At 43.4% G+C, this 27,217-nt stretch overlaps 8 protein-coding genes across 8 annotated transcripts; 3 read left to right on the forward strand and 5 right to left on the reverse strand.

The window, feature by feature from the left end:
* Positions 1 to 325: 325 nt before the first annotated feature.
* On the reverse strand, positions 326 to 6,271 carry ssp6 (short spindle 6). Its single transcript, XM_017156973.3, has 3 exons — positions 5,577 to 6,271; positions 3,531 to 3,893; positions 326 to 3,466 (listed from the first exon to the last, which is right to left on the reverse strand). The coding sequence occupies exons 1-3, from the start codon at positions 5,874 to 5,876 to the stop codon at positions 1,553 to 1,555; spliced, it is 2,577 nt and encodes an 858-aa protein (XP_017012462.2). The 5' UTR covers positions 5,877 to 6,271; the 3' UTR covers positions 326 to 1,552.
* A 616-nt stretch (positions 6,272 to 6,887) lies between these two features.
* Positions 6,888 to 7,471, reverse strand: LOC108067700 (U6 snRNA-associated Sm-like protein LSm5). The gene is made up of 3 exons (XM_017156840.3): positions 7,312 to 7,471; positions 7,041 to 7,237; positions 6,888 to 6,982 (listed from the first exon to the last, which is right to left on the reverse strand). The coding sequence occupies exons 1-3, from the start codon at positions 7,358 to 7,360 to the stop codon at positions 6,953 to 6,955; spliced, it is 276 nt and encodes a 91-aa protein (XP_017012329.1). The 5' UTR covers positions 7,361 to 7,471; the 3' UTR covers positions 6,888 to 6,952.
* A 291-nt stretch (positions 7,472 to 7,762) lies between these two features.
* LOC108067731 (T-cell activation inhibitor, mitochondrial) lies at positions 7,763 to 9,555 on the forward strand. The gene is made up of 3 exons (XM_017156906.3): positions 7,763 to 7,985; positions 8,050 to 8,480; positions 8,547 to 9,555. The coding sequence occupies exons 1-3, from the start codon at positions 7,901 to 7,903 to the stop codon at positions 9,492 to 9,494; spliced, it is 1,464 nt and encodes a 487-aa protein (XP_017012395.2). The 5' UTR covers positions 7,763 to 7,900; the 3' UTR covers positions 9,495 to 9,555.
* Positions 9,500 to 10,942, reverse strand: LOC108067733 (uncharacterized). The gene has a single exon (XM_017156909.3). It carries the CDS (start codon positions 10,879 to 10,881, stop codon positions 9,556 to 9,558), a length of 1,326 nt encoding a protein of 441 aa, XP_017012398.2. The 5' UTR covers positions 10,882 to 10,942; the 3' UTR covers positions 9,500 to 9,555.
* Positions 10,943 to 11,619: 677 nt separating this feature from the next.
* On the reverse strand, positions 11,620 to 18,536 carry LOC108067730 (organic cation transporter protein). Its single transcript, XM_017156905.3, has 3 exons — positions 18,003 to 18,536; positions 13,393 to 13,835; positions 11,620 to 12,914 (listed from the first exon to the last, which is right to left on the reverse strand). The coding sequence occupies exons 1-3, from the start codon at positions 18,392 to 18,394 to the stop codon at positions 11,764 to 11,766; spliced, it is 1,986 nt and encodes a 661-aa protein (XP_017012394.1). The 5' UTR covers positions 18,395 to 18,536; the 3' UTR covers positions 11,620 to 11,763.
* A 3,590-nt stretch (positions 18,537 to 22,126) lies between these two features.
* LOC108067734 (brachyurin) lies at positions 22,127 to 23,553 on the forward strand. The gene is made up of 3 exons (XM_017156910.3): positions 22,127 to 22,604; positions 22,666 to 22,764; positions 23,185 to 23,553. Exons 1-3 carry the CDS (start codon positions 22,145 to 22,147, stop codon positions 23,496 to 23,498), a joined length of 873 nt encoding a protein of 290 aa, XP_017012399.2. The 5' UTR covers positions 22,127 to 22,144; the 3' UTR covers positions 23,499 to 23,553.
* Positions 23,554 to 24,024: 471 nt separating this feature from the next.
* LOC108067735 (brachyurin-like) lies at positions 24,025 to 25,264 on the forward strand. The gene is made up of 3 exons (XM_017156911.3): positions 24,025 to 24,491; positions 24,551 to 24,649; positions 24,897 to 25,264. Exons 1-3 carry the CDS (start codon positions 24,032 to 24,034, stop codon positions 25,208 to 25,210), a joined length of 873 nt encoding a protein of 290 aa, XP_017012400.2. The 5' UTR covers positions 24,025 to 24,031; the 3' UTR covers positions 25,211 to 25,264.
* LOC108067732 (brachyurin) lies at positions 25,250 to 27,173 on the reverse strand. Its single transcript, XM_017156908.3, has 3 exons — positions 26,496 to 27,173; positions 26,261 to 26,436; positions 25,250 to 25,884 (listed from the first exon to the last, which is right to left on the reverse strand). Exons 1-3 carry the CDS (start codon positions 27,029 to 27,031, stop codon positions 25,250 to 25,252), a joined length of 1,347 nt encoding a protein of 448 aa, XP_017012397.2. The 5' UTR covers positions 27,032 to 27,173.
* Positions 27,174 to 27,217: the final 44 nt, after the last annotated feature.

A 27,217-nucleotide genomic window follows, 5' to 3' on the forward strand; every position in this document is an offset into this window, starting at 1 on the left:
TGAACAGCTGACCGACGAAAGGCTCTCTAGGGGTTGGAAAATGACAGAATATAACGGTAGGCGGCGCCACTTTCAGAATAAACAGCTGGTTAATTAGGTCTAGGGTGCACTAGAGGTTTCCATCAACCCTTTAAATAATTTTTTCCAAAAAATACAATTTTGAAAATAGAAACTTAAGTTTTTATAAATATTTCAAATTATTCGATGAAAGGAAGTACAATATTTGAGAATCAATACTCAAAACATTGTACAACATTATTTTTAAATTAAGTTCATATTTAATTACCTTTAAACCGAATCTTTAAAATTTTGAAACGCCAACATATTTTGTTTTCTAACTTTTTCTAGGGGTCACACTACATGAACACATTTTTTGAGTTTTATTGCAATACATAAAGTACAATAACATTTACATTTCGCATTACATAAAAGCGTTTTAAATTATATTTGGTTGGTTGCTTGATAAAATTGCGACTAAAATTGTTGCGGTTTTTAGTGTCTGCTCTTTCACTATCACAATGAAATAAATTACATTGTTCGGATACAGTATACAATAAATATATATATGCTTATGGATGTGTATATGCTACATGTAAAACAGTATCTAGTTGCATGATAGGTTAACCATATTATATGGCATGTACAGATATATGTTTGTATAATCCTATATCATTACAAGACGCCAGATTTTTCTCTCATTTGGAATATGCGCGTGGCTTTTCAGTCTTTCAATAAATCCAAAAATCTTAACATCAATGCGTCCTAGTTATATCGCCTATATGTAAAGTGAGTTTTATACGCATAAGATAGCTATAAATATAATTTTTATAGATCTTAAGGTGTACTAATTTCTGAATCATCTACTCTTAGAAGTAACTTCTTTTGGGCTTATCTCTGTGTATTGTCTTGTAGTTTTGGATGCTAAACATTTATCTTATACCCATGAAACTCACTGTACGTATACTTGAATAGTTAAGCTATAAGTTTATGTTTTGTCTGTTTGAGTTAAATGTTTAAAATTTGGCTTCGTTTACCATTTCGAATGATTTCGATGTTCGGTTCTTAAGACGCGATTGGAGTTGAATGTGAGTGCACTAATGAGTGGTTGAATCAATTGAGTTCGAAATGAGTACTTAGTTCCTATCCCTTTCCTTTAATTCCACCTATTCCATTGACTAAATATGGATACCAAATAATTGCCTAAATATTTTACTCACTCCTATAGTCAAACTCTAAAATATTTAATTAACTAAGTATTTCACTCTTTGGCCTATCCGTATTTCGTGAAAAAATTACATAATTTAGAATTTAATAACTCGATAGTCAAATCAACAGACTATTAAAAAGTTCCAATAATGAATTATTCTGTGAACATAAGAACTATTTTAAAACAATTTCATTTCATACTCATTTAACTGAATACTCATATTAAACCTTATTCTTCATCTTCGAAACTGATTTAATTTAAAACCTATTTTACTCTTCAACTCATAGTGCACTTTTGTTATTCTTAAGACGGTTCCTGGTTGGATCTTTTAGCGGCCTAGACAACCTACAACCTGGTGGCCTCGGACGTCGTCTGGACATCTCCTGCCCCGTGCACCTGCTGACTGGTGGTGGAGGTGCCCACATCGGTGGTGGGACGCGGCAGGTGCGAGTAGTATCCCATCTGGCAGGAGTTCTGGTGGGTCAGCTTCTGGTTCTGGCTGAGCTGGTACTGGGCCGCCTTGATGGCAGCCTGTTGCTGGGGCGTCAAACAATCGCAGGCGGCCAACAGCTCCTCCGTGGACTTGGCCGTGATCGTAGTGGTTGTGGTGGTGGTCAGCTCGCCCACAAATTCGGTGGGCGGTGGTGCATAGTTCTCCACATCCCCGTAGGTGGAGTATCTGCCGTACGGATTCCTTCGCGGCATCGAGTGTCGCTGCTGGGCAATCTGCATTTTAATCGCCGGCTTAACGGCCACCGTGTCGAGGTAACCGTAGCCAACATTATAGCCCGCCTTGTTGGCCAGATTGTCCCAGGACTTGGGCTTTTGGACATAGGCAATGGTATTGGGATAGATCTGCTGGGGCTGCATTTGGTTGGCGGTCACATGATACCGCTGCTGGTGGTAATCCCCTGGATGATGATGGTGGTGGTGGTGCCCCTGGTGTGGTTGATGTTGCGGCTGCTGTTGTGGCTGCTGCTCGTAGGATTGCCTGGATTTGGTGGAGTGCTGCCGGGACTGACCCGTCTCGCTTTTGGGATCCCAAAACAAAGTATCCGTGCTGATGGAAGTGGTGTACGAGGCCGTATCCCCTGGAGCAAACTCACTCGAGGTGCAGGAATGCAAGCTGCAGTGGCTGGCCAAACCGGAGGCCAAGTCAAAGTACCGGGAGCGAATGCTTCCTGATTGCGATTGCACCTGGCAGGGATTCTGCACCTGGTGGGAATAGTGATGATGGTGGGGAACCGGCTGCTGCATCTGCTGTTGTTGCTGCTGCTGCTGTTGTTGCTCGTGGCTGTGATGATGATGATGATGATGGTGGTGATGCCCTGACCCTGCATTTCCTGCACCTCCATTGGCATTGGGTGAGGCATGCGATGTGGACTTGGGCCTGACTCTCTGCTCCTTGCTCTCCACCCGCTCCCTTTCCCGGTGCTTGTGCTTATGCGTATGCTCCTTGTGCTGCCGATGGCGCCTTCGCGTTGGCACACAATGCGTATCGCAGCAGGGACTGGCCAGATCATAGGCATCCAGGCTGACATTATCTGGCGCGGGAACCGCTGATTTCTCCGCCGACTTCCAGCGAAAGTGACCCAGGCAGGGATTGCACGAGTGGCCCACATGGCAATGCTTCCCGGTGGACTTTTCCTTCTCGGTTTTTGGTGGTTTAGCCGGTGGCTTGTGCTTTTCACAGGTGCGAGGTGGCGGTGCCGGTGGCTTCACCGCCGATCCCCCAGTGGCGCTGTGATATTGAGTAGGCGCCGTGGCTGTGGGTTGAGTCATCGAATTCGTATCCACGGACTCGGTTCGCTGGAGGATATAACGCTGTGCCGGCGGCTGGTGATCGCTGCTACTCCGCTGCAGGCCAAGTCCATCTATATAATCCTCGGAGCTGCCGTGGGTTGGTCGCAGGACGTACCGGTAAGTGGGGTCCAGGTAGTGGTAGGTGAGCATAAACTGAGCGGGAGGTGGGATGATTCCTGGTCCACCCACTCCCTGCTGGCGGGCCGCCATGTTTGGCACATCCTCGGTGGACAGGGCGGGGCGATAGAAGGCCGTTTCTCCACTGGCTTCTGTGGGTGAAACTCCTTCCCCGTCACTGGGCGAAGTGTTCGCATTGGCCTTCTTCCGGGCTGGCAAACTGTGCGTCTTCCACTTGCCCTCCAACAATTCCCGCTCCCTCAAATGAACCCTCTCCAGCTCGTTCATCTTTTGCTGCAACATGCTCTGCAGTTGGATGTAGCGCATGTGGAGATCCACCTGGAGGAAAGAATATATGTTAAATTATCACGAATTTTTATATTATTTCCAAACGATACTCTACCTTCCGTACACAGTCCTCAAAAAGTACTACCATTCGCATCCTGGTGTCACACTGCTTGATAAACTCAACGATGGTCTTGTGGTCCGCCTTCTCCATGTCTTTGCCGTTGATGGAGAGTATTACGTCGCCCTCTCGCATTCCAGCACGATAGGCGGGACCCCCGTACTCCACATAGTCCACATACGTGATCATTTCCAGCTCCTCATCCCGCTTGTAGTGGATTCCGTAGCTCTGGAGGGTGAACCCGTACGAATTGTTCTTCTTCTCCACGATTATAGTGCGACGTCTTCGGTCCTCATCCGGATTGGAGGCCAGAAATCGCTCCGACTTGTGGCGTCCCAGGATATGGGTAGAACGAGAGAGCTGAAATATTAATAAAATAATATTATTTATCTTAGATTTTGTTAATAACTTCTTTTACAAGAATTTAAAAAATATATATGTGAATCCAGACCATTATCTCGCTTTGCTCTGCTTCTGTGAAAGAAATGTGTTGATTTGCGGTGAAAGTGAAAAGCTTGTATGCTAAACTATCGTTAGCACTTCCGGGTATTTGCACGTCTAAGCAATGTGGCACACCGAATAGCCGCCAGGTTTGGTGGTGCCAGCCATCAAATGATGTTTGCCAAGCCCATTCCTTCGTCCTTACTGTTCTTCCTGCTTTTATTGAAAGCATTTCTATGAATACAGGATGAAGCCCCCGGCAGGCAACTTTTTCACTGCCCCCCCCTAAAAAAGGAAGGGGAAAAGCAAACCAACCCAGAGTAAAGGTGCGGAAAAAATAATACCATGCAGAGCAGACCGTTCCCATAAATTAGCAAGTTAGTAATAGAGTAAAGAAAACATTTTTATAGGTTCACACATAAGAAATAGGAAACAACCAATAATGAGTGTAGTTTATGCTTTTAAATAACAAATTTACGAATATTTGAATACCTAATACCAACGGAAATAATTCAAACATGAAGTAAATTTTATACAATTTTCCTAATTCCAGTTGCATTAAATTAATATTATATTTTATTATATGAAAAAAGAGGCCCAGATAAATAATGATAGCTAGAAAGATATACCGCGCTGCTCTTTCATTAATGTTCAAATGCGCAGGGTGTAATAACTGTCTTGAAAGGCTTTGGAATAGACCTCCCGCCGGTTATAATGCCAGCGGCCAGGAAGAGCAAATTGTGTGGCATTAAAAATATATTCAACACAGTCTTCTTTTAAAATTGCATGGCTTTTCATTAGCAAAGGAAATCATAGAGAAAATACTTTTTAAGCAAAGGAAAATTTAAATGCAAGTCCCATAGAAATTATCTCGCTTTTATGCTGTTGAAATCCGATACTATTTATAGTTAAGGTAAGATTAGGGAAGGTAAATGTAGGAAGATACTATCATGTTAACTGATTAAGGGTAATTGCGGACTCAATTAATTTGATTTCATTATAAAAGTACTATTACTGAATAGTAATTACCTTTTTTGGCAAACAATAACTAGTTATCGTGACTTTCCTATAGAATTATGGATACCATGGCATGCGTATAAGCCTCCCCCATACTTTTAGCGACCCATAATTTAATCCAACTGGTTAATTTTTGTAATTGCCCGTGCCAAAGTCAAGGCCCTTCCAGGGAGCCATCTCATCTCCCCGGGCGTACGATACATTTCAATATATGACTATTTCCGGGGCATTGAATTATTAACACTTGATCGACGACGGCGGTTGTTGGCGGCTGTTGAGGTTGCCTGGCGAAGCGTAAACTATGCATAACGACCCGGCCGGGAGGTTAAACAGCTGAGGGGGCAGCAAATGCAGCGAGGTGGGGGATGGGGGCTGGGTGGCGCAAACCACCCCCAAGAGGACCCACTCGACAAGAATGGCAGCAACCACCACCCATCATCCAACGTCACCCACCACCCACAAGACAAATTCAATTGAGCCAGCACTGCAGGACCTTGTCGCATTATTATGACTCAGTGTGGGGGACAATTGAATTCATTTGGAGACGATTCCTATTCCAACTAGCTGTTGGCCACTTGGACATACCTGCGCATATTCGATTTCCTCGTCGCTGGCATCGAGACTCTTGTGGAACTTGAGCCTGCCCAGGCTGCCGGTCCCGTTGACATAGTGCGATGATTGCTGATGGGTCGTCTGATAGAGGTGTTGCTGCTGGGACTGCGAATATTGCTGCTGCTGCTGCTGCTGCTGGCAGGCGGCGGCAATGAGGGAGCCCACGGAGGTGGCATTGGAGGCCGGAATGGAGACCGCCGCCGCCGTGGTCGCCGCACTGCTGGCCGCCGTCGCAATGCTCTGGCAGCTGCTGCTCATGGGCTTGCTGGCCATCCTCCGCTTATTGATTTCTACACGCAGTCATAATTACAGGCGGCGGATCATTCGAGCCGCTCAAATGAGACACCGACAGATACAGATACCGAGATACTGAAATCTTTTGTTGGACGAATACCTCCACCACCTTTGGGGCTCACACAACGAATGCTGCTGGTGCTGCTACTGCCGCTGGGCGACCACAATTAGTCATGGCCATTCATGAACTTCACTCCGAGTTGCGTTTATCAGTTCTATATTGGTTCAGGGGAAAAGTTTTCCATATTCGAGCTGGCCTCTGTTGTCGCGTGAGTCTGTTTCCGCTTGGTTTGTTCCACTTCCGTCGAAGCCTGGTGCCGTACTGAGCGCTGGAGGTGCCGAACGGAAGCGGGAGAACGGAGCACGGAGAATGGAGAACGGAGAGCACACTGCACCCACACGCACGGCCAGGAGGGAAAAGCAAAGCGGTTAATATTTATGGCACATGTTGACTGCTGTATCGCTGAGACCCACGATTTTGGGGGTGGAGCGCATGCGCCTACTTTGCATGACCGCCAGAGCATAAATAGCTGTTAGGTATTAACGGAAAGGCTTTAAATATTAAACCTAACATTTGAATTTTGAAAAGAGATTATTTTTTATTTAACCCTTTTTTTTGAGTGCCGCAATTTACTAAATAAATAACCATTAATAATTATTAATAGCTGCGAAAAATCCTAATAGTAGAATTAAACTATCTTAAAACTTTGTAAAAGTTTGTATATGTACTGTTGCAGACTTTATAGTTTAATTTAAATATTTAAGGTTTTTCAATTACATTTTTTTTTACTATTCTATTTAGACTCCTTTTATATAAAGCAATTACAAAATTTTAAACGGATTTAAAAAAGTCTTCAATTTTTTTTCCTTTTTTAAAAGTGTATCTCAATTCCTTAAAAAAAATTGTAATTTTTTAAACCGAACCGCTTCAAAACATTTCTGTTAACCGTTAGAGTCTTAACATACCTCTGTAAATTAACATACGCATGATTCCACATTAAAACTCTTGTTTCTGTTATTTTACAAATGTATTTTCGTTTACAAATGGAACCTTGTTACTCCGCCAGCTCGCCACCAGGCACCAACTGCAATGAATTAAATGTATATTATTAATAAATAATTATAAGTTAGCGGAGCACCAACCATTGTGATATTGTTGCCGTTTAGCAGAATTTGATCCAGTTTGGTGATGCGGCGTCCGTCGGGCGTATTCTCATACTCCGTAACATCGTCCAGCAGCATGTTCACAAAGTCATCGAATCCCAGGAGAGTGCCCACCATCTCCTTGTCGTTCTTCATGATGATGTGGATGCGGGAGCCGATGCATTTGTCCACCAATTCTGCAGGGAAACCCAGGAGCAACCGGCAAAAATTAGCCACTGTGGGTGTTAGGATCTCTTGATGTTTGGCTTACCCAGTGGCATCAGGGTGGAGATGTTGGAAGGCGGCGGAACGGCAGTCATCTTTATGTGAGATTTGTTCTATTATTAATAATCAAAATAATTGGAGTTCCGCTAAAAACTTTGGCAGCGAGGTAAACAATGCGGAATTCAGTGCTAAAACTGGTCACATCAAAACTATCGGCGGTAGGCAGTGCTGGCTAATTTGGTTATTCTATTTAGCTTGAAAATAGCTGAGTTATTTTAAAATGTGTTTGTGCTCTAGGATGCTACACTTTAATTGCAATAATGCAAGTTGCAACCAGTTTTGGAAAATTAAATGTGTGCGATAACATAAAATATAACTTAATTAAGCAATTTAATTAAACTTAATTTAATTCATAATTAAATTCTGGCCGACAAACAGTCAAGTTGCCATCACTGATACCCCGATAGCAATAGATTTTAAGCGTTTTGCGCAACGGTCTCACTAATTTGACCGTCTTTCATAATTTCAAGATCAGGAGTTATATATCTTAAAATCTTAAGCCCGCAGCAGTCGTCGCCGCATGCTGGCCATCTGGGACGAGGGGCAGGGTTGTGCCGCCGCTCACCGCTTACATAATGTCCATGTCGCTGGGCCCCAAGATCCGGAAATTGGTCACCAGCGGGCGGCACTTCCTGATTTCGCGTCGATCGCTGAACCAAGGTCAGTGCGTTTGCATATGCCCCTGAATTTCGGATACTAATCATGTGATGCCGCTCCTTTGCAGATCTTACGACGGCCCTGAGACCCTTCTACTTCGCCGTCCATCCGGACTTCTTTGCCCAGCATCCTGAGCAGCGGAACACCAACGAGAACTCCTTGAAGCTCCTAAGTGAGCATCTGGAGGCTCTGTACGAACGCAGGCAGCGCGGGAGTGGCGACGCCCAGGTGCTCAAGTTCTATGTGCGCACCAGTTCGGATGCCGACAAGCGGGACTCCTTCAAGCTCATCCAGATTCGAACGGACTGGCAGAGCACCCGCGATCCCAAGACCTTCATTCAGAGCCTCCTGGAGTCCTGCAACCTGTCCACGGAGTATGTGAAGAACATCAAGGGACAGCCGGAGGCGCCAAAGCCCTTCTCTGGCCTGGATTTCAAGCCGGGCCAGGACTATCACTACGATGCGCAGTTTACCGAGTTCGAATCTCAGTTGAAAAATGTTTGTAGAACAAATTTTTCTATCTAAAAACCAAGTAAATGTGAAACCTTTGTTGCCTTAACCCAGGAACGTGCCTTCAAGCGACCTGTACTGACCACCTGGCTGGAGGAGAATGCCGGGACAGCCAAGCAGCGCTCCAAGGAAACGGCAGACCTGCAGGCCGAGATTGACAAGCTCCAAAGGGTGCTGGTCCAGAAGTTGGAGCTACAGGATGCCCGCTACGAGTGCGGCTGGAACATAGAGCACTATCGCGGCTGTTTGAAGACCCTAGAGCGACTGTCCAACACACACTTACTTGAAATGGCTCCCCTCAAACGTCGCATTGTGGTCTTTGCTCCCTTCACGGGCATCAGTCTCGAGGGTCACGTGATGCTGTTCACCGGCGATGTGCTCAGCACCTGGATTGACTTCATCAAGAACATTCCGCATCACGATGCCTACTTGAAGGTGGTGCCCGTCTACGAACGGACACTCTCGCAGGTTCTGCTGCAGATCCAGATCGGACGCCGCAAGTTTATGCCCAAGCAACAGGCCAGGGGCTATGCAAGCTACCTCATGAAGGTTACCACGTCGCTCAACGATTACATAGGTAAACAAAAATATCCGGCGGAATGGCCGAAAACGCTCAAGGAGTTCACCATTGTGGTGGAATCAGAGGCGGGTCCCCTGATGGTCAGCCCCACGGGGCAGTTCATCACGCCAGCTACCTGTCCGGGCTCCATACTCGTCGACTTCATCACCGTGAACATGGAACTGGCCCGGGAGCGGATGAAGAAGTACGCCCAGGACAAACACGTCGAGCAGGAACTGATCGACTCGTGCATTAAGCAGCTGCAACTGCAATCATTGACCAAAGACGACGCCGTCACCCCGGACAAGATGATCACAGCCCTCAGAGACTTAGCCCAGCTGCAGGTGAAGGAGCTGCAGCAGTGCAAGCTGCACATAACCCATTACTATTCGGTGCTGACCGACGGCGTTGTGTGCATACCCTGGGACTTTCAGCAGAGGTAGTTCGGTTTTCTCATACATGTGCCTTATTAGACAAAATAAACATAGTAATAATTTATAGTTATTAAGCGGCATCGCTGCAGTCTTCCAAACTCCAGGTGCACTCCGCCAGATGAGCTGAAAACTCCGATGCGCGACGGGTGTATAAGTGATGCTCCTCGCCATCCCAGTGCGAAGGATCTCCACCGCACAGTACGGAATTCCCGGTGACTGCATCGTACAAGGAGATTCCTCCACTTCCGTACACCACTCGCCACCAGTTAATGTTGGTGCGGCTATAAACGTTTTTGGTGATCGAGCTAGTAGCATTGTTGCCTGTCGCGGTGGCTGTTTCCATGAGGATGTAGCGATTCCGCCAGAAAGCACTGTAGAAGGCAAACTGCGGCCGGCTGTCGTTGCTGTGACCGCGTTGGATGAAATAGGCTGCCTTTTTGGGATCTCGTACGTTACTGCAGATCAGATACGTCTGCGGACACTCGTATATGTACGAATTTGCATCGGTTACATTGCGAATGCAAACCTTTCGAGCGGTGTACAGCAGTTGCTCGTCCTTGGGAAGATGTGCATAGATTTCTGCCTGTAGAGAGGACGCCACTTGTTGCTCGAAACCAGGCTGTTCCAGTAAATTTCTCAAGTTGCTCTGCAAGGCCTGTTGCACCTCCGGATCGCCACGTTTGAGCTCCTCCCTGGCAAGTAATTGCAGATTAGCCTGAGCCAACTGCGTTAAACTGGCTGTAAAATTCCCCAGCCTCTGCACTACACTCAAAGGCGTTTCGAGTGCCAAAACAGCATCATAAAGAACTTCCAGGATGTCCCGCAGATAATCCAAAGTGCTGAATGTTAGACGATGGACCAGGGAGCTTACCAATGGAAAAGTGGCCTCTCGACTGGCTGTGTGAAATGGAGCCTCCAACAACTGGGCACTGCGATTAATAAAAGCCCGGTAGATCAGTTCCATCAGTTGGAGCGGCACATCAGTGTGCAGCGACAGCTGGTCATAAAATTCCAGGATCTTCGAGGGATCGTAGATCTGCTTGGTCTGCTGAAGCTCCTGCCAGAGAGCTGTGTAAATGGCCTCCTTGAGCTCCACGGTCCTCGCTGCGTTGGCCAATTGTAGGACGAGCCTGCCCCGCTCCCAATCTCCCGCGACTTCAGATCGAATTACGGACTCAAGATTGGAAGGAGCTGGAGCTGCGGTTTGCAAGGCCACGGAGGCTGCTTCATTCCGCCAAACATCGATGTGGTATAGTAACTCTTGGACCGGTGGAGATGTTTCGAACTGGGTGAGAACCTTTAAGAGTTTGCTGCTATTCGTTGGGATACTTAAATCGAGGGCACAAGTAAACCCGAGTCCCAGGATGAGGACAAGCCAAGCGGAGGAAGATGCCATTCTGGCTGTACTGGTTGGATGCCCTCGAAAGGGCGCAGCTTTTATAGGTAAGTGGCAAATCGGCACTTATTTGTAGTTCAATCGGATATTTGCTTGCGGATTTGGTTGTTGACCCTTGTGCCAATAAATGCATACAACGTTTAATTGCATTTTGCACTTGCGGAAAAGCTGAAAAACACGACGATCATAAACGGTTGGGGCATATATGTAAATTGTATATTGCATCACTTATATATATTTCTATATAAGCATTTGCATTCCGTGAAATCAAACGAAAACATACTTAATTTTTATAGCGAAGGAAATTATAGAACATCTATTATAGGATGTGTAAAACGATTTTCCAGAAGTTATCAAAGCATTTTCCTCGAAAAATTACATTTTTGTACACTATTGTGGAAGCAATCCATATATGACTATGCGGAAAAACGTTTTTTTTACTTATTTTCAAATATCCGGAATATATTAATGATAATTTCCGATCTGTGCCCACGTAAAATATTTTACAGGTTGTGGGTTCGAAGCTAAATTGATATTACCTTTCCGGTTTACGTACTGGGATCCCATCTGGCGTTATCTACATGGTTTTTACCCAATTTTTACCTGACTATTATCAATTTGATTGTTAATGGTATCACTTAAAAATATATACATTTTTTTAATAAACCTATATATTTTTTAATAATTAAAAAAGATATAATATGTTTGTCATACTTGTTGACTTTATTCAGAGGCGCAAAGAATTTCTTATTTCTAGTATCACAAAAGTCTTTAACGACACTTAGAGGCTAGTTGATGCTACAAATGCAAGGCAGAGCTACAGATTATTGGCCGCTATAACAATTAGCTATATATAGTTAGTTGATTTTAGAGTCGCATCCTCTAAAGCTTCGTGGAGTTGCGCGACTTGATCGATCTGCGCAGGATGCTGGATCTCAGTTCTCCACCCGTGGAGGCATTCAACGAAGCACCCGTCTGGGTGCCCCTCACAAATGCCTGGGATCGCACCTCCTCCACGTCGGCATTCCTCTTCTCATCCTCGTCGTCGTCCACCTGCTTGGCCAAACAGGGGAAGTCCCAAATGCTCTGGCCGCGTCCGAACTCCTCTCCATCGCTTAGGGTTTGGGGTAGGACATGATTCAGGGTCTCCGGAAGTAGCAGCGCCAACAAGCCACCGATGATGCCCAAAATTCCCAGGATGATCAGCGGCAGAGCCTGAGATATGTTGGCCAGATAGACCACAAATGGAGCAATGATGCTGGCCACATAGCCCATAATGTGGATGAAGGCCACTGCCTGAGCCCTGACCACCGTTGGCAGCACCTCCGCCGCCCACTGCAGGCCAATATTGTAGCTGATGTTCACAAAGAATCGACCCATAATGGCCAAGGCAGCGGAGTAAATGCCCACGGGCACCACGGTGGCCAACAGACTGAACACTCCACTGAGGACCATGGAGCTGCAGGCCAGCCAACGGCGTCCAAAGCGATCCAGGATCACCGTGAGGAGGGTATCTGCAGGCAGTTCCGTGAAGCAAGCCAGTGTGAAGGTGAAGAAGATGTCCAGTCCCAGGGAACCCACATTCCTCACGTGTCCATCGAAAACCAGCGATATGGCCATCCAGATTACGATGAGCAGCAAGGTGGTTCGTCTTAAACGTGGCGACTTGAAGAGATCCAGTACGGAGTAATTGCCATTCTGGGCCTCCTGCTCCCTCATCCTCTTGCAACTGTCCGCAAAGATCTGATACGTTTGAGCGGGCACCTGGCGGCCATTGCCCTTCTCCAGTTTCTTGAGGATTCCAACGGCCTTGTCCACCTTTCCCTGGGAGACCAACCAACGAGCCGATTCGGGTACCACAAACGGGGTAAATATGGCCAAAGCAAGGGGAGCGGAGGTAACGATGGCCAGCAGCTTCCAGTCTGCCAAAAAGTACGCAATCCAGGGAAGAAGGCAGGCGGCTCCAGTAAAGAATATGGCTATCGACATGTTGGCCACAAAGGTGCGATACTTGGGACCAACGTACTCGAGAACTGTGGAGCAAAGAAAAGAAACATAAAACCAACAATTAAATTTAGTTTATCGTTTAGTTTCGATTTATTACTTTAGGCAGCTTTAAATTACTTCGAAGAAATGTTTGCGTTTTTACTTTAACAATTGTTTTTATGTTAAATACATCGATTTCTGCAAATTGCTATTGCTAAGAGTAAGAATTAGCTGTTCTTTATGAAGTGACTCACTTCTTTTACTCAATTAACATATATCCTTTCAAATTTATAAGTGCCTTAGTAATTATAATTTTAATAAATCGCTGAAAGAAATTATTTTAATTTTAAAATCGGTATGGCCATGTAAATTACAGTTCATGCAGGTCGTTTTTACATGAAATACTCTTTTTGACCAGGTCAAATTTACCTGGCCACATATCAAATTGATTAAAATTGATCTTAAATATTGTAAAATCGATCTACGTTTAATATCGTTTGTTTTATTTTTTGTGTAATAACTCACCCAAAATATACATCATGGTGAAGCAGTTGTCGAAGGCGAAACCCACAAAGAATCGCATGGCTGCAAACTGCCAGAAGTTGCTAACGAACGCAGTGCCCACTCCGGCCAGCAGTCCCATCATATTGGTGCCGATCAGGGCGGGAATACGACCAAAGCGATCCGCTACCCATCCAAAGAGGAGTCCGCCCACAATGGCGCCCAGGAAGAATATGGACTGGGCGTAGGTCGGCAGGGCGGCATCGTCGCACACCCAATTCTGCTCGGTGGCCACCGTCGAGTAGGGGATCTCCGTGAAGTTATATGACCAGCCGTGGCGACACTTGACCTGCGGCCACTTGGGATCGGCCATCACCTTGCCCTGGGCCAATATCTCCGTGTAGTTGACGTCGTACATGTAACAATTGTTGTATTCCCCCTTGGTCATGGGTATGGAAAGCGCCAGTCTGCGAATGAAAATGAAAACGAGGAGCGGGAAAAAGGGGGTTTAGTTTTCGGTCGGTGCAATTAACTCATCCAGGGTCAGGCGTGTGGAATTGTCTCCAGTTCTCAGACGCTCTAAGCCATGGCCAACACTTCTGCACCGAGCACACAAACAGCCAACAGAGGTACATACATCAGTACATGAAAAAGTGTATGCGAGACAACTTAATTATCATGATCTTGAGGGGCACTCGAAAATGCGGTTGCGACTTAAACGCTTTCGGATACACTTTAACTGTCCATGTCTGCTCCATTTGCGTTGGCTTAAAGTGTTTGTATTCATAATAAATGTAATAGTTAAACTACTTCTTTTTTTCGACAAATATTTTAATAGCCTTGGATATACTGCAATTCTTCTATCAAGAAGAATCTGGCACAACTTATTTTCTCACGTTAAATATGAATTAATTAGCATACCTATAATTGATATAACAAATTATATATGAACTTTAAGTGTGACGTATTTTGATACTATCAAGCAAATAAATTCTTGGTTTTATAATGTCATCAGCTGCTTTCGATTACACTATGCAGCATCAAAAATTTACCTCGATGGATGCTATATTTTTGGATTCGTTACGAATTCCCAAGTTAAACTGCGTTTTCCAAAAAGTTCCCCGACGCAAGGATTCTTAGCAAAAGGACCTCAAAGTTCGAAAAATGGTGAAATTGGCCTACTTTCCAGTGCTCTCAGAGGCAAATTGATGCAAGGTTTGATTTGATGTTAAAGTTTTTTAAAAGATACACTCTTTATCTTTCAAACCCCATACTTAGAATAATTTTAGGATTTTTTTTAAGGCAGAAAAAAATTCCAAAAAACATAGTCAAAAAACTAAAAAACTTACAGCTGCGGTAAAAATAGTAGTAGTGTTGCCGCCCTGTGTTTTTAAAAGTTTTTTTGTTGTCACTTTTCTTATCCAATTAGTCTATTAGTACAATTATAATCAATACAATATTACCAGGAGAAGATAAATTACAACAACAAACCTTTAAAAACACAGGGCGGCAACACTACTACTATTTTGACCGCAGCTGTATGCTTTTATGTTTTTTGACTATGTTTTCTAAAATTTGTTTCTCCTTTAATAAAAATCCTAAAATTATTCTAAGTATGGGGTTTGAAAGATAAAGGGTGTATCCTTTAAAAAACTTTAACATCGAATCAAACAATGCATCCGTTTGTCTCTGAGAGCTCTGGAAAGTTGTCCAATTTCAGCATTCTTCGAACTTTGAGGTCCTTTTGCTAAGAATCCTTGCGTCGGGGAACTTTTTGGAAAACGCAGTTTAACTTGGGAATTCGTAACGAATCCAAAAATATAGCATCCATCGAGGTAAATTTAAAAAGCACTAAAAATGCTGCACAGTGTTATTAATGAATACAAATATCTAGCTTCATCGCTCATAAAAATAAATTATCTTATTATACCGAGAGCAAACTTAGACATTAATCGATTTATTTGCATAATCCATCAGGCACACGTAGATAGGAATTTCTCATCAAGTTATTAATGAGTTTGAATTGGAAGCACAGCAAGAGGCGTTTTCATTTATAATAGTTTTTAATTCGTAAAAAACCGTTTTTAAATGGCAATCTAGTCGGTATATTTCTTTCAATAAAAGATTTAATAATTTATCTCAGCTTAGTTAATTTTATAGGGATATAACAAAAATGAGTAAAAAAGTAAGTGCTTTAATCTACGATTTAAATCATTACTATTAATCATTTTCGATCTCCCATCTCGCTTTCTAACATAAAATTTGTTATAACAATTAAATTTTAAAAACTACTTTAAAAATGTGCCTTTCCATTTTTAGTTATTGGTTAGTTATGTTTCCTGTAAATAGGTTTTCGAGAGGTTTAAAAAGCTTTACTGAGCTGCTCAAGCAGTGACATCTCGAACCCCTCTTAAAACCTAATAGAGTGTTTAAAATTCGTTACCCCAGACTTTAGATCATCGCAAAGTCGGCGGTCTCACATCATCGCCGCCACACAACATTAGTCTCGATGATGGTTGTTGTTGCTACCTGTACTTAGTGGCCGCTGCTACCTGCTGCGTTGTCGCAACGTTCACGCTGCGCTGCTGCTAATTAAACAATTTGGCCGGCCAACCTGGCTTATCTAACTGCCCGCCAGTGCTCGCCCCATCACCCCACCACCCACTCCGTGGCGGAGGAAAACGCTCTCCTTGCCACTGAGCGGTGGGCTGCCCGGCAATTAGACAGATGAACGTTTTTCGCAGTAAGGTTCTTTGCCTTATTAAGCCGCCGCTCTGACTGGAAAACCCAATCATGGCCCAAGGTCGCCCCGACTGGCCGTTCTAAGCCAACTCGGCTTTAATGACTTTGGTCAGAACACTCGTTTTCGTTACGTTTCATTCGTTTTTCGTTTTTCGATTTTCGTTTTCAATTCAAATCGCGCTGCAAATCGCTGAGACTTTGCGAATACTTTATATAATTTGACTAGTAGAATCGAGAATTTTGGGAATGGGGGTTAAAGCGGGCCAAATCTTTTCGCGTGGCCAATTCTTTTAATATGGCATTATCCAGTTTGGCTTAGCACACACACACACACAGGCTTAACCGGTATTAGCCTTAGCCTTTCGATTCCAAGGTGATTGGTACTATTGGTTGTTAGTTATAGTGATCGATCAATTGCTTTTTTGTGAAAGTTAAAACGGAACCGCATATTTCAGATTGCCATTTACGCACAATGATAATACTTCCGGATGGGGATTGTTTGAATAGATTGTTGGAATTCAAATAAATTCAATTATTTGTTAAATCATTTTACTCTGGTTATGTTTTGCTATTATTTTTCAGCTTCAGTGGAATTTCTTCTAATTAATTGATCTTTATAAAGTCCTTGAACTTTGCGATACTTATTTTAAAGTTCAAATACAAATTATGATTAATTAGCAATCCATTTTTAAACTTAAGTATTTAAATGAATCATTATACCCGTTACTCGTAGAGTAAAAGGGTATATTAGATTCGTGCAAAAGTATGTAACAGGTAGAAGGAAGCGTTTCCGACCCTATAAACTATATATATTCTTGATCGGGATCACTAGCCGAGTCGATCTAGCCATGTCCGTCTGTCCGTCTGTCTGTCCGTCTGTCTGTCTGTCTGTCTGTCTGTCTGTCTGTCTGTCTGTCTGTCTGTATGAACGCTGAGATCTCGGAAACTATAAAAGCTAGGAGATTGACATTTTGCATGCAGATTCTAGGAGTTCCTACGCAGCGCAAGTTTGTTTCAAAAGGGTGCCACGCCCCCTCTAACGCCCACAATCGCTTATATACGATTTTAAAAATTTCAATATTTTGGAAAAGTAAAAATGCAGTTTTATTGTGTTTATCAATACCTATCGAAATGTAGAAGAAATTTTTTAAATCAGACCATTCGTTAAAAAGTTACGGCGGATCAAAGTTTTTCTCCATCTCTTTCGCACTCCCTTTAGCTGAGTAACGGGTATCTGATAGTCGGGGCACCCGACTATAGCGTTCTCTCTTGTTTTTATGATGAAAAACCAATATTGTTTTAAAAAGTATTTTTGATTTTTTTATTTAATATTTTAATATTATATATTTAAATATTCAAACCTAAATAATTTAATTGTTTTTCTTATTGTGTAAATTGATTATTTTTTCACATATATATTTTTTAATCCCTTACATTTACGATTTATTAAAAACCAGATAACATGTTAATTTTAAAGCAATTTAATAGAAGAATTGATATGGCCATTACCACATACCGTAACTGACTTTAATTTAGTCATTATTACTATTTAGCACCCACAGCTGTAGGCAATCATAAAGTTCTGTTAATAGATTCATGATCATTTGAATAGCCACAAGTCTTCATTATAGTTTAGCACTTGAGGCGACGTCCGCGACTACTGCACTTTACATACAGTGTAGTGTGCTGCCGATTATAATACACAACACATTTGAATATTTATGGCACATTATGGCACATGAATTACTCAGCCTAAAGCCGCGCTCAACTGCGGATGCCATAAGCGAACCATGGAGCCAAAATTGCCTTGCCTTGTCTTGTATTTTTCCTTGACTTCTTATATTTTCGAGGGAAAACCCGCGGAGATTTTCTTCGAACCAAACTGAACTCACCTGGCCTCCACATCCAAAGCATCCAATTCGGGCACATGACACCAATGCTGTTCGGGTATCAAGGTGAGGAATATTTGCGAAAAGTACACAAAGGCCACGAAGAACGAGAAGGGGATCATGCAGATAAACAATAACTTCTGATATCGGCCAAACTCCCCGATCAGGGGGAGTATGTCATCGAAGTCCATACTGGGCGGGGGATCACTGCCACTTCCTCCGTTGCTCACATCCTGGCCCTTCTTGAAGCCACCCACATCCAGCTGGAGTTCTTTGTTGCCACCGCTTTTCCGGCGATGCACCGTGTCGCCACCACCACCACCTCCACCTTGTGGGGGTTCTTCGTGATTAAATGCTTCATTGACGAAGTACGCTTGCTTGGCCTGGCCTTCCATATTTATTGACTTTGATGTGGTATTCCGCGACCTTGCCTTATGTGTGTCACTCCAAAATGATTCAGAACTTGACCGAAACGGCGTAAAAATCCAATTTGAAATCCAAATACTTGATCGAATTCGATTGCGGCGCACGCGCGCGTTTCCGTTTCGAATCTGCAACTGACTGAGCACGCGCGCCAAAAGCCGTTTTTATATGAGCCCGGCCAAGAAGCTCGGCTCTGGGGTTTGGGGTTTGAGCCGCTGCACTTGTGCTGCTGCTGCCAAGAACAAGAAACCGCCGGCAGCGAAAGTTTAGCAGCTGAGCAGCTGTTTGCCCGCCTGGTTCACACAGCTGGCAAACCGGTTCGGCTTGGATTCGGATTCGAATTCGGATCGGTATTCTGAATCGGCTCTGAATCGGCTGGCGAGCCCCAAACGATCATCATCGATATCGTTTTGCCTGATCTTATGGTTACTTATTTTTAAGCCTGCCTGCCGAACAATCCATGACTCCCAGGAGTTCGGAAGAGGTGCCGGTGCACATCTTTTCAAGCCCAGCTGCTGGGTCCCGATTTTATTAATAACCCCAGGCCCAAAGTGGCAGAATGCCCCTGTGATTCATGCCCAAAACACTTGGGAGATTGAGGAAATTAGCAAAATGTATTTGTTATATTTATAAATACGTCACAGCCCATTCATAAATTGAGCAGCGAGGGGATTAAACTTGGGCCATCTAACAAAACGAGTTTGCGTGATCCGAAGATCGAGGGAGTTGGGGGAGCCTTGTTTAGCCTTCAAAGACATGGCAGCAATTTATTTAAGCCTAACAGTTCATTTATTCAATTGCTTTTGTTATCACGTGCTTACTTATTATTTCCTATTTTCATTAAAGTATTAATATATCTTTAATTGAGAGACCAATTTTATTAAATTAAGATTTCGTTTTCCAGTACAATTAACATTTAATTATTTAAACAGTTGTTATTGTCAGGAATTTACTTATAGTTTATCTTTCTGATTAACATGAGCTCTTAATTTGCGAAAAGTCTGAAAACCGAAAATAAACAAGATCTTCACTTTTCCAGAACAAATATAGGCAAAAAGTTGACCCTATCTATTAACATTTTTGAAATACGAATTTCACAATTTTGTTTGTTTGTTAGGACAGTACTTTTCCATGACTAATTGACCTTATAAGCTTATTTTTTAACTTTAAAATATGTTTTGCTTTATTTCATTAATTAACATCTATATAATAATCCGTGTGCATAGTTGACTAAATAAAAACGCAGTACTTTTTCATATAAAACCAAATTCTGAATTTCACAATGGTTTGAAAAAAATCAAATTAACAATGGAAAATTACTTTTCCAGAAACATTTGTTTTATTTTCTGTTTTTTGTATTTATTAACGTACATCTATTAATTGACAAGATAAACATGTTTTCCAATTTGAGATGTCAGGTGAAAGAAAACTCCTTGTGAGGTATAAGCAAATAGTCTTTAGATTATACAATTTTGCGTGCTATTTTGGTAAAGCTTTTTTATTAACACCCATATATTAATTCATAAAAAAGAATTTCACAAAAATACGAAATATATTCCATTAAACAAATATCTTGTACTGTATTTTAAATTTTCCACAAGAAGTATTTTCATACTAACAACTTTGCTTATCTTATTTATTAGCATCTTCATCTTATTCGGTCTACCCTGGCTTTCCTTATTCCGAAATCGGCAATCATCGAACTCCTTTTAGGGACACACTTTTGGAAGATTTACACTTCAACTTAATTTTGAACTCATTCAAATTTAATTTTTGCATATGATTATCTTGTGTCTTTATATATTTATTCGTGTATGCAATTAGAAGGATGCATATATTTTAACCAGGTCTTAACTGTTAAATTAATATTTTGAAGTGTTTATGCCTTATTATCTTATTTATTTACAAAATGCTCGAGTGTTCAATTTAAGATACGCATGTTACATGGCGGGGGCGGCGGCGCATGTATGCATTTATATTAATTATGAAGTCGCACCCATATCAAATAATTTCGCTTCTCATTACAACTGCACACAAAAATATTGTTCTCTTGACCGCTGCCGCTTTAAACCAGTTTAATCTTGCTTAATAAATTAAATTTTTATTATACTCTTGCTAAGTGTGTGTTACATAAATAAGATTAGGAGTTTGCCGTGCATTTGAATTAAGATATTTTTATCATGTGGGGATGTAAGGATTGTGATTGAAATTGGATCAAAAGTCGTTAAGGTTACGCTTATAAGGTGAAAGAAAAAAGTTATTCGAAATAGGATAGCTTTGTGTTAATACAATTTTTAGAAATATTTTTGGTTATACTTTTTTTTTTCTATAAACCACTGAGTGTATGAGTGTATTCAGTTGCTCGACCCTCTGAAACAAGCTTCACACCCTGTTTGTTTTGAATTCATTTGGCTGTGTGTTTACTTTTTTTGTTACAATTTAATAGTTTGCTACGCATTTAATGTTTTAATTAGCTCTGCTTTGGGCCTGCTTCAAGGACTTTTGCCATTTTTTATTTTAACTTTGCTAAATGTATCTATCAACGATTGTTGGGGAGCTAATAGAACGGCTATGGTTTAGATTTATAACAAGATAGTGTCATATGGGTAATTCGGTTTTATGTGTGCCTACCCGCGCACATGGCAGGTGTCATTTGAATTGTATAATTTTTAGAAAGCTGTGCTAATTAAATGGGCAAATCTGTCCTTCTATGGGAGCAGCGGTACGGGGGTTCTCTGTGACTCTTCTCTGTGAACTTGTAGTGCTGGTTGGACTTCGTCTCGACGGGATTTGTGACTGCTTTTATTTGGGCTCGCTCAACTCTAAGACGACCTTCAAGTGAACAAACAAAAATTGTTGCATTAAATCCATTTCCGTTTTGATTCATGTCTCGCTTAGTTCTCCGCTTTTGTTTGAGCTTTTTTTGTTTTACTTATTTTATTTCCATTTGATTCCATAAGTATTAAGCTTTAATTAAGTTTGGAAGTTGTTTTGAAAATACCGAACCTTTTAATTGAATCGAGGGAAGTGCATCGGCTGTTATGACATCATAATGAGTCGGCAGGAAGTTCGCACGTACGGTCAGTCAGGCTGTTTACTCATATCATAGAGAATTATGACTGTGAGCTCAATAAATTATGCAATTAAATCACAAACCCCTTCGGTAATCGATGTCCGCGGTTTTGCTATCGCCGCCAGTACAAGTATTAAAGATAAGGCTTTGCGGAGATATTACGATTGCATTATCTAAAGAGCTGTTTGCAAATACTAAAGAGGATTTGCTTTACATTAAAATAAGCAAAGAATATTTAATACTAAATAATAGTGATTTCCCAGGAACTATTTTTGGTAGTATGTTTATTTAAGAAAACCTGTATTCAACCAATTTTTAATGTTTAATTGCCGTGGGCTCGTCAGCAGTGCCCCAGATAAGCCTACTACGAACTGATTAATCTGGACATGATTGGGGTTTTATTGCCAATACTGGGCCAAGTCGATTCACACTTTTTGGCTTACTTGCGCGCCTTATCGCTAAGAATATCGGTAGCATCGGCTCTATCAGTAGTGGCCAATAGACGATTATAAATCACCTCGGTTTATTCCAGCCTGTGGAACTGTGGGCAATCCACCAGAGATAGTCGATGAATTATGATAACCCCGCCGCCACCGAAATCCGTATAAAAGAGCCCCGATTCTTGGCGAGCACCTTAGTTGTGATCAAAATGAAATTCGCTTGCGCTACCGTTGTGCTTTTGGCCGCCATTCTCGGGGCCCAGGCTGTCGACTGGCAGTCCGTTAAGAACCTGAACATCGAGACCCCGATGCCCAAGGTCCATGGCGAGCCTCTGCCCGGCGGAAGGATTACCGGAGGACAGTTGGCCGAGCCCAACCAGTTCCCCTACCAGGTGGGACTACTCCTGTACGTCTCCGGAGGAGCTGCCTGGTGCGGAGGCACCATCATCAGCACTCGCTGGATCGTGACGGCCGCCCATTGCACGGATGCACTGACCACCGGAGTGGATGTCTACCTGGGCGCCCACGATCGCACCAACGCCAAGGAGAAGGGCCAGCAGATCATCTTCGTGGAGACCAAGAATGTGATCGTGCACGAGGACTGGATCGCCGAGACCATCACCAACGATATTTCCCTGATTAAGTTGCCAGTTGATATCGAGTTCAACGGTGGGTATTTCTTCGTAATTTCTTCATATAATAGTTTTAATGAATTTTGCACATTTCTCAGACTACATCCAGCCCGCCAAACTGCCCGTGAAATCCAACAGCTACGCCACCTACAGCGGTGAATCGGCCATTGCCTCCGGTTGGGGCAAGATCAGCGACTGTAAGTGACCCTTATGCCTTGAAAACTAATTAAACTAACTAATTTTGTTTCAACTAATCTAATAACAGTTATCTAGAGCTTTCTATAAATTCTTAATGGACACGACCTTGGGAAAACCCAAGTCGAAATAATATTTAACCTTTGGCAAAGTATTTTTAATCTTTTAAATCTTTTCGGAAAAACCTCTTCACATTTATTATCACACAATCGATTATTAGAAAATCTTATCTTATTTCTGTTCCAAACATTTTTGATTAACACCTTTGATTAATTCCATCAATTCTTAGGAATTTCTGATTCATTAACTAATTTTTCTCCCTTTGACTTATTTATTTTTCTAAGGATTTAAATAGTTAGTGGACTTAGACTACCATAGATATTAGAACTAATCTGATACCCAATTCCTTATTTTCCTTATAGCTGCTACCGGAGCCACTGACGTTCTGCAGTACGCCGTAGTTCCCATCATGAACAACAGCGGGTGCTCCCCCTGGTACTTCGGTCTGGTTGCAGGCACCAACATCTGCATCAAGACCACCGGCGGCATCTCCACCTGCAACGGCGACTCCGGCGGTCCTCTGGTCCTGAACGACGGCAGCAACACCCTGATCGGAGCCACCTCCTTCGGAATCGCCCTCGGCTGTGAGCGCGGATGGCCCGGCGTGTTCACCCGCATCACCTCCTACCTGGACTGGATCGAGGCCAAGACCGGTGTGGTTAACAAAGGCGTCTAAGCGTTGATTTTAAACATAAAATAAATGTTTATTTTTGGATTGCAAGAAATTAAAATTTGTTTGGAATTTGTTTCGTTTAAAATGTACACAGTGGAGACTTAATTGTAGATTTATCCTCGATAGGAAAGCGGAAAGTTCGGTTACTTCAGAACAAACAATTCAGGGGTGCTCTTCTTTTATTCAATAAAATATTCTAAAAGTGAATGCGATGTTATTATAGATTATTTATTATTATATTATCTTTTTCTGAATAGTTTCTTAAACTATAAGTTAGGGCACTGTATCTCCTAAGAACTGATTAATTCTTCCATAATTGAGCTTTATTGCCAATACTGCGGTGTGTGGATTCATACTTTTTGGCTTACTTGCCCATCTTATCGCTAATAGTGGGCAATAGGGGATTATAAATCAACCCCGTTAATTCCAGACTGGGCATTCCACCAGATATAGTCGATGAATTATGGTACCCCGCGCCAATCGAAATCCGTATAAAAGGTCTCCGATTCTTGGCGAGCACCTTAGTTGTGATCAAAATGAAGTTCGCTTGCATTACTATTGTGGTCTTGGCCGCCATTCTCGGGGCTCAGGCAGTCGACTGGCAGTCGGTCAAGAACCTGAACATCGAGATTCCGATGCCCACATCCCATGGCGAGACTCTGCCCAGCGGAAGGATTACCGGAGGAGAAATAGCAGACTTCACCCAGTTCCCCTTCCAGGTGGGACTACTCCTGTACGTGGCAGGAGGAGCTGCCTGGTGCGGTGGCACCCTCATCAGCAATCGTTGGGTTCTGACTGCCGCACATTGCACAGAAAGCTTGACCAGCGGAGTAGATGTCTACCTGGGCGCCTGGGATCGTACCGATTCCAAGGAGGAGGGCCAGCAGATCGTCTTCGTGGAGAAGAAGAATGTGATCGTACACAAAGATTACAATGCTACCCTCATCAGCGACGATATTTCCCTGATTAAGTTGCCAGTTCCCATCGATTTCAACGGTAGGTTCTTCGTTACTTTCATTTGAAAAAGTTTACAGTGAATGATCCATATTTTACAGACTACATCCAGCCCGCAAAACTACCCGTGAAGGGTGAGACCTATTCCACCTACGAAGATGAAACGGCCCTTGCCTCCGGCTGGGGCAAGATCAGCGACTGTAAGTGACCCCTATACCTTGTATAAATTCCACATTTAGGAGTAGCTAAAGTAGAGAAAGTTAAGCAAGTTTGAGACCTTTAGTCAGTGTCAGTCAGTGCACCTTTAGCTTACCTTACAGTAGAGAAATATTTAATAGTCAAAAAATGAATTAAATAACCATTTAAAATCTCTAGAATATGTTTAACATACTCTAAGAAACTTTCTCAGATCTTTTCTAATTCCCCCATTTTATGTTTTCCCCACAGCTGCTACTGCAGTCACCGACAAACTGCAGTTCATCGAAGTTCCCATCATGGCCAACACCCCGTGCAACCGCTGGTTCCTTGGCTTGGTTGCGGACACCAACATCTGCATCAAGACCACCGGCGGCACCTCCACCTGCAACGGCGACTCCGGCGGTCCTCTGGTCCTGGCCGACGGCAGCAACACCCTGATCGGAGCCACCTCCTTCGGAATCTCCCTCGGCTGTGAGGTCGGATGGCCCGGCGTGTTCACCCGCATCACCTCCTACCTGGACTGGATCGAGGAGAACTCCGGTGTGGTCAACAAGGGCGACTAAGCCTCGATTTTGAACTTAAAATAAAAGTTTATTTTTGGATTACAAGAAATAGAACTCGTGTTCAGAGTGCGGGGTGCGTGACCGTGTTCGCGGTCTGATCTCCTCGGAGAAGTCCTCTTCCGAGGAAGGTCTCGGATGCACATCTAGTTCATCGGGCACATCGTCCGCCGGCTGCTCCTCCGTCTCCAGCCGTCGACTTTGTCGCGGCTTTCCGTACTCCCTGACGTACTGGTCGAAGAATATCGCCTCCGTGGTGTCCTGATGGGAACTGACGCCAGTCTCGTCACTGATCCAATCCAAATACGAGGCCACCTTGGTGAAGGCCGCCGGATAGCCGCGATCGCAGCCGTAGATGCTGCCGAATGAGGTGATTCCCACGAGGACCCTCTTCTTAGAGTGCCGCCTTTGCAGGACCAAAGGCCCGCCCGAATCTCCATTGCAAGTGGATCGGGCGTTCCTTCCACTGGTGCATATATTTGTACCGCGATAGGAGAGCGGAAAGTTGGACTTGCACGTCCGTCCATCGATGATCTGCAGCTGGACATAGCGGAGCACATTGCTGATCGCATGCACTCCGGTGGCATATCGTCCCCAGCCGGAGGCAATGGCCAGTTTGTTCTTGAAACTGCGGTACTCGTAGTGCCTCTTCGGCAGTTGGATGGGATGGATGCGCTCTGAAAGGATAGATTTAATAATGAATGAATGGATTTATTTCAGATACAAGATGTTAAGGTGGATCTTTCTTTGATATTTTTAAAATGCTTGAAATAACAATCTTTAAATTTGGTTTTTAGATCTTTTACTTTTTTGCTGGTACTCTAAATAACAGAGGCGGATTTTCTTTGGATAGATTATTTCCATTATGATTTTTAAATTGATAATTTCTATAATATTCCTCAAAAATAATCATTATTTTTATTTTTATACCATGTTTACTTCGGATGAGTTGAATACTTTTTATATACTACTTTTTAAAAATTAAATTTGTAAGTATATTATTTATTTTCAACGTTAAAGTTTTCTTATACAGAACCCCCCTTTAATACTCACCATTAAAACTGACTGCATGGGGCAATCTGACCAGGGCAATGTCATCCTTCAACCTCTTTGGATTCCAGGTGGGATAGATCTGGAAGTTCTCGCTGGGCACCATCAGACGCACCTGGCCCTTCTCCTTGGCGTTCTTGATTTCATTGGCGCCCAGAAAGACCAGAGCCCTCTTAGCCCTAAAAAATAAAAACCGATGAGCGGATTGGTTCCCCATTCAAACGCTTACCATTCCTACATATCCACACAGTGGGCGGCGGTGATGACATGCTTCTCGGAGATCAGGGAGCCACCGCACCAGTACAGACCCTTGGGTCTTTGGAGCAGCATGCCCACCTGGTAGGGAAAGCAGTGCGGATTGCCCACATCGCCGCCAAAGATGCGATCCATGGCCATGGCGCCCTCGGGCAGCATCTTTTCCAGCAGCGGCGTGGTCTCCAGATTGAGGACGAGTGGTTCCCGATCCTCCAGATCCTCCTCTTCGCTAAATCCACCCATGCCCAGTCCCATTCCCATTCCCTTCATGTGGCGACTGTCCACGTTGCTGGCACTCATTTCCGCATCGTGTTCCAGAGAACCAGAAGAGGACGAGGAGGAGGAGAAGGTGGAGGACGAGGAGGTGGACGAAGACAGGCCGTTGGGACCCGGGTACATGGACACCAGGTACATCGGCTTAACCTGCTGCCAGTCCAGCGCGATGCAGTGCCTCGTTAGCCATGTGAGCCCAATGAGCAGCAGCAGCGTGGCACTTGCACTTGCAGATTGTTTGGACATTGGCTTCGTTTGTTCGATTGCTTTGTTCGCGCACGCATTTAATTTTTAATTGCGAGTGCAATTGCTGGCACTTAAGGTGATTTGACTGCTTTCACTGCTAACTGTGCTTCCTTTGCATGGCTTCCTGTTTGGCTGAATGCGGCGATTCTAAAACTGCTTACTTCCGGGGCGACTCTAAACTAGCCT

Source organism: Drosophila takahashii, chromosome 3L (assembly GCF_030179915.1).
Source record: "Drosophila takahashii strain IR98-3 E-12201 chromosome 3L, DtakHiC1v2, whole genome shotgun sequence".
NCBI classification, from domain to species: domain Eukaryota; kingdom Metazoa; phylum Arthropoda; class Insecta; order Diptera; family Drosophilidae; genus Drosophila; species Drosophila takahashii.